Here is a 5,753-nt window from a genome sequence, read left to right on the forward strand (position 1 = left end):
TAATATAGAGATATAATAATGTTGAGATTTCCAATTATCCTACATGCTGAAAGTATAGTCTTTTATATAGTTAGGATGTTGAGTTTAGATAGTTTGTTATTCGTACACTCTACAAGTTTATTTGATACTGATTTATGTCGTCTACCTTCCCTTTCCCCCTTCTATCACAGCCCGTAAATATTTCCTTGTTAGGTTCTGCTATTTCTTTCCATGGAAAAAACACAGAACCAATGACAGAGTTGTGGCAAAGATGAATTGAAAAATTGTGAATCGAACAGAAAAGGAAAAGATAATTGAGAGCTAAGATCATTGGCTGATATTATTTCATTATCATAACACTACAAAGCCACAAATCACTTCAATAAGAAATTACAAACAAACCAAAAAAAAAATCTTGAAACAACTGAAAAGTAAAAACTCTGCTTCTTACAGAGACAACCCCTTACCCTTCACACAAGAATTTGTCTAAAAGCGAAACGCTCGTTTATTTAATTTAGTTCTTAAGGTTCAAGCAACATTAACCTCAATAGTCTTAGGCTTCTTAGGTTCAGGAGGAGGCAATTTCTGCACGGTAACACTAAGCACCCCCATCTTGGCACACTGCTGAAACAGCGTCCGTGTTAGCATTCTCAGGTAGCACAAACTTGCGCATTAACTTCCCAACCCTTCTCTCGATTCTGAGATACTTTGCTCCTTCTTTTTCTTCGTTCCTCTTTCTCTCCCCACTAATCAGAAGCACGTTGTCGTCTTCAACCTGAACCTTTATGTCCCCAGATTTCAAACCGGGCATGTCTATCTCGAACATGTAAGAATTCGAATACTCCTTCACATCCGCAGGTGTTGCAGCCATTGCCTTGGCGTCTCGCACATATGACCGTGTCGGAGCATTGTATGTCTTGTTGTCCCCTGCAGAGTCGTCTGGCATGTCCATCATGTGTTGCAGCGTGTGAAACAGTGGAGACTCCAAACTCATCACCCTGAAATCCATGGCTTCTGTAATATGAAAGAAAAAAGTGCTGAAAAGGAAAGACTTTTGTTACTGTGTTTTGGGAATGTTTCTTGCTAGACTAAAGATGTGTGGTGGCTATTTATATTGAGGAAAGAAATAAAGTTTCTAGACAGAATTAATAGGATTTGGTTTCTTTGTGCCTTCTCATGATGTTCATGTGTTGTCCCATCAAAATAACACTGTTGTGTTAATATTTAATTGTGATATTTAATTTTAAAAATGTCTTATTTTATAAAGAGAGCAGAGGGACAGCATGAAAAGAGACAACAGAAAAGTCAAATCTAAATTAATAGTGGACATAAAATGAAAATTTTTGGAGAAAATTATTAGTCTTATGTGGAACTTCTAGTTCAGTTACCTTTTTAATAGTACCTTTTCATTTTAAGAACAACACTCATTAAATAAATTTTTAAATACATGATAAATATAAAAAAAATGTTCAAAGTATTGAGTCTCACCATAAATCAAAACTTAGTTTAATTTATAATTCATAATTAAGAATAATCTTAAATTTGTTTGAAAGTAGAATAAGAAAATTGATATAAGTTTAATTTGTTTAAGTTAACTTCAAACATAAATAAATAAAAACTGAATTGAATAAAAGAAATACAATTTTATGGTTCTAGGTTCATTCAAGTATTAACTTGTTTGGATTTTTATTTTATATAAAATACTTTAGTTTGAAATGGTTTGAAGTGATTTATAAACGCCATCAATAGGTCGTGAGAAGACTGAAGTTAGTTGACATTGTGATCATCTCGGATAAATTTGTGAGGAGGCTTAGAAGGGAGCTAATGATAAAATTATGCACATGGTTGGATTGTGTCACTCAACGAAATCAATAAAATAGGTTTAGGTGCACACATCGCTATGAACCCAAATGTGGCTTAAATGGGAAGAGATGGGATGTTCATATGTGCTTTAGTTGATATGTTGTTTGTTTTATCGACAAAGTATATGAAAGGAAAATGTCTCATGGGAATAAAAAAAACTACATATAATTAAATTAATTACATCTCAATTCCTACTACATTATCTTTACGGCTAGATTACTTAAATGGAGTTGGTATAATGAAAGTGTGCTAAATCTGCAGAGCTTCAAAGTGTGTATAAAAATACTCCACAAGCTCATTTCTTGCGGAAAGCATTCCTTACGAAGGAGGATTAGTTATGTCACTCCAACTCTCGAAATTATAAGGGTGTGTTTGGTTTATATTTTTATTTTTTATTTTCATCTTCTGAAAACTGTTTTCGTTGATATGTTGTTTGTTTTATCGGCAAAGTATATGAAAGGAAAATGTCCCATGGGGATAAATAAACTACATAGAATTAAATTAATTACATCTCAATTCCTACTACATTATCTTTACTGCTAGATTACTTAAATGGAGTTGGTATAATGGAAGTGTGCTAAATCTGCAAAGCTTCAAAGTGTGTATAAAAATACTCCACAAGCTCATTTCTTGCGGAAAGCATTCCTTACGAAGGAGGATTAGTTATGTCGCTCCAACTCCCGAAATTATAAGGGTGTGTTTGGTTTGTATTTTTATTTTTTGTTTTTATCTTCTGAAAACTGTTTTCATTTTCAAAAGATTAGAATTCTGAAAACATGTTTTGGTTGACTTCTTGTTTTTGTTTTTAGGAAATAAAAACACTGAAAATTTATGATATATTAACTTCTTATCTTTTTTGTATTTTTACATTTGTTTAAAATTATATTCATTGTCATAGCATTTTCATTTTACCCAAAATGAGGTTTGGGTTTTGAACTAAAAACACTGAAAACGAAATTTTATTGTTTTCATTTTCTGGTTGTTTCCTGTTTTCATTTTCATTGAAAATGTTTTCAAAATTCAACCAAACACATTTTCATCACTATTTTCTGTTTTCACTGAAAAATGAAAACAAAAAACAGTCAGACCAAACACCCTCTAAAGATTCCTATTCATATTTTTCATCGAATATAGAATAAAATCTTCAACGTTAATAATTATTTTAGTCTTTTAAAATGTGATATGGAATGTTTATAAATTAATTTATGAAAGATAAATAATTTAAATTTAATCTTCAAATAGGTAAAAAAGTACGATAAATGATTGGCTTATAATTAAATTAATAAAATCATTTTATTATCAAATTAAATTAGATAAAAATCAATTTGATAATAAATTATATTTTTTTTAAATTAATTTAATATTAAATTATAAAATTTAAGAATAACTTTATTATTAAATTATATACACAATTTATTTACATTCAAGAAGTACATTTAAATTTTTTTCAAATATCAATTTATGATCAGAACGGATCTTTAGCCTAAAAACCTTTACTGGTAAAGTTACTACACAATGAATCTATCCAGATTCTTAGCAGACACGCGTTTCAAGAACTCATAGGTAGTAATCATGGTTGCCGCAGACATGGACATAGAAGCCCACCTTGGTCCCAAGCCTCTGTAACAAGCCAAGATTCCCCCTTCCTTCACCAAGTTATGAACCGCTTGCACAAGAGTCAATGGCCTCCTTCGTCCATTAATCTCTTCTGCATCCAACACTTGCAACCTCGTCTTGATCGTGTCAAGTGGCATAGTCACAATAGTCGAAACCCCACTAGCCATAACTGCACTCAACCCTTGCACACCCACCATCACCTTCGAATCGCGTCCAAAATTTGAATTACCACAACCACCAAACACGCCCCAAATAAGCCTGTTTACCATTGAATACGAAGCCCACCAAACTGCGTTAGAGGGAGCATAAGTCACTATGGAAACCCCAAACCCTCTGTAAAACCCCCTTGGCCCTTCAACACCCAGAATTTTCCTAAATGCATCAAAACCATTCCTGTAACACACTATAAAGAAAAAAATTAAACTAATAGTGACAAAATCTAACGACAAAGTCTTTTGTCATTAATACTTAAATTGAAATTTCAGCGATTTTTTTAAAAATTGCATATAATTTATTTTGCTGCTAATTTTACCTTTTCTAGGATCTTACAGACCAACGTCCTAACAGTAATTGTTAAAAATTTAAAAAAAATTATATTTATAAAAATTATAAGAGAAGATAAAAAAAAATCTTAAATAACATAATTTCACATGTCGCAATATAATTATAAAGGTACGAATTAATATTTTTATTTTTTATACTGACACTTATAAATATCAAAATATTTTTTATTTTGAGTAAAACTGAAATTGGGTGAATTTATTTAAACTTAAAAAAAATTAAGTAACCAAGAAGATTTATTTCTTGAAAAAAATTATTTATTTTAAATAAAAATAATTTACACAAACACATTAAAAAACTATAAAAAAATTATTTTCTTATTAGATGTTTAAGTAAAATTTTAAATTTGACTTTTATGCAAAAAAATGTAATTAAAAAAATTCTATTAGGAAACACGGAAAAAAGATCAAAATGGGAATTGAGTGAAATTGATATAAGATTTTTTAAGTAAAATTTTATATTTGAATATTACAAATAAAAAAAGGGGGGATTAATAAAAAAATAAACTTTACTGAAAAAACGAGCAAAAAAACACTCAGAATTATTGAGATCGTGGATTAGATTTAAATTACTTTTGTTGCTTTCTTGAACCATGAGTCTTTGGCTCACGACATCAACTGGGGTCCACACCAATTGTGCCGCCATGGCGGAAGCTACGCCTCCGGCGGCATTAGCGATGGCAGCGGCCGACGCATCGGAAAACCCCAAGTGAGCGGTGGCGGTGCCGACGTTGCTCTTCGTGACTTCAAGCGCAGACATGTAAAGCGCACGTGCGGGGATTGTTCCCATTAAGGAAGTGCCGAAACCTCGGTAGAAACCTCGGAAACCCTCGTAGCGAATGATGGCGCGTGACATGTTGCGGCACGAGATTTTGGCGGAGGAAACTTGCTGACGTGTCTTCAAGACCACGGCGGGGTAGAGGGCGGCGGAGAGAGAGGAGAACAAGGCTGCTCCCAGGAAGAAGAACTTTGACTTGTCGAGCATGTGCCACTCAATTTCCTTCGGTGCGTGAGATTGAGGTTGGAATTCTGAAATGTTAACTGCTGAAGAATCTTCGTAGGTGGTTGTTGGAATCGAACTCATCTTGGACTTGGACACTTTTTTGATTCGTTTGTTGCAGCTTTTAATATGCAAAGGTTTACAAGTGCAAGAAATTTAAGGTTAGTGTAGCTAAAAGGACATGAGAAGGAAAGGATCGATGGGGTTGGGTGTGAGTGTTTGAGAGATGGTTAATAAAGAAAGAAGTGGGAGAAGGAAACAAAAGACACGGGTGAAGAACATGTACAGTCGCTGTATAGGCGACTAAATAAAAATTTATTAGGTTAAATTATATATTTTTTTTATTTCTCTATTTTAGTCACTAAATCAAATAAAATAAAAACCAACCAATGATTTACATAAGTGATTAGTGATTCAGACTATGTTTTTTAACCAAATAACTCAAGGTTTAACTTTTCATCTTCTTAAAAAATAAATCGTCGTAAAAGAAGAATAGATATCTTATATGCACAGACAATTGTGGACGAACATTAGTCATTATTTTCGACAAAGTAATTGTAATACTTATGTAAATGTTAGTAAGACATTCTTTAACCAACTCTTTTGGACATACTCCCTACTATTAATTGAAATTTATTAAAAATTGTAGGAGTTTTAGGGTTCACTTCTTAGTTAATATTTCTTTTTCTTGAATTTGTAAATTTCAATAAATTTTAACTAATGATTATTTTTTT

The 5,753-nt window shown here is 32.2% G+C and overlaps 2 protein-coding genes across 3 annotated transcripts; both read right to left on the minus strand.

Moving 5' to 3' along the window:
- Positions 1–293: 293 nt before the first annotated feature.
- Positions 294–1,072, minus strand: LOC100813727 (17.9 kDa class II heat shock protein). The gene has a single exon (XM_014769671.2). It carries the CDS (start codon positions 986–988, stop codon positions 578–580), a length of 411 nt encoding a protein of 136 aa, XP_014625157.1. The 5' UTR covers positions 989–1,072; the 3' UTR covers positions 294–577.
- Positions 1,073–3,218: 2,146 nt separating this feature from the next.
- Positions 3,219–5,294, minus strand: LOC100797365 (solute carrier family 25 member 44). 2 transcript variants are annotated; one of them, XM_006601159.4, is made up of 2 exons: positions 4,593–5,294; positions 3,219–3,862 (listed from the first exon to the last, which is right to left on the minus strand). In XM_006601159.4, exons 1-2 carry the CDS (start codon positions 5,101–5,103, stop codon positions 3,351–3,353), a joined length of 1,023 nt encoding a protein of 340 aa, XP_006601222.1. In that variant the 5' UTR covers positions 5,104–5,294; the 3' UTR covers positions 3,219–3,350. The 2 variants fall into 2 exon arrangements, with proteins under 2 accessions (XP_006601222.1, XP_014624979.1); XM_014769493.3 differs by having other exon boundaries at positions 4,554–5,285.
- Positions 5,295–5,753: the final 459 nt, after the last annotated feature.

Source organism: Glycine max, chromosome 17, assembly GCF_000004515.6.
Source record: "Glycine max cultivar Williams 82 chromosome 17, Glycine_max_v4.0, whole genome shotgun sequence".
Taxonomy (NCBI): domain Eukaryota; kingdom Viridiplantae; phylum Streptophyta; class Magnoliopsida; order Fabales; family Fabaceae; genus Glycine; species Glycine max.

What these genes read in the sequence shown, in the direction of transcription:
- LOC100813727 (XM_014769671.2), bottom strand. Translation starts at nt 988, where the DNA reads ATGGATTTCAGGGTGATGAGTTTGGAGTCTCCACTGTTTCACACGCTG.
- LOC100797365 (XM_014769493.3), bottom strand. Translation starts at nt 5,103, where the DNA reads ATGAGTTCGATTCCAACAACCACCTACGAAGATTCTTCAGCAGTTAAC. An exon ending in CGATCTCAATAATTCTGAGT is followed by an intron (nt 3,863 to 4,553) that starts GTTTTTTTGCTC and finishes TTTTCTTTATAG; the next exon opens with TGTGTTACAGGAATGGTTTT.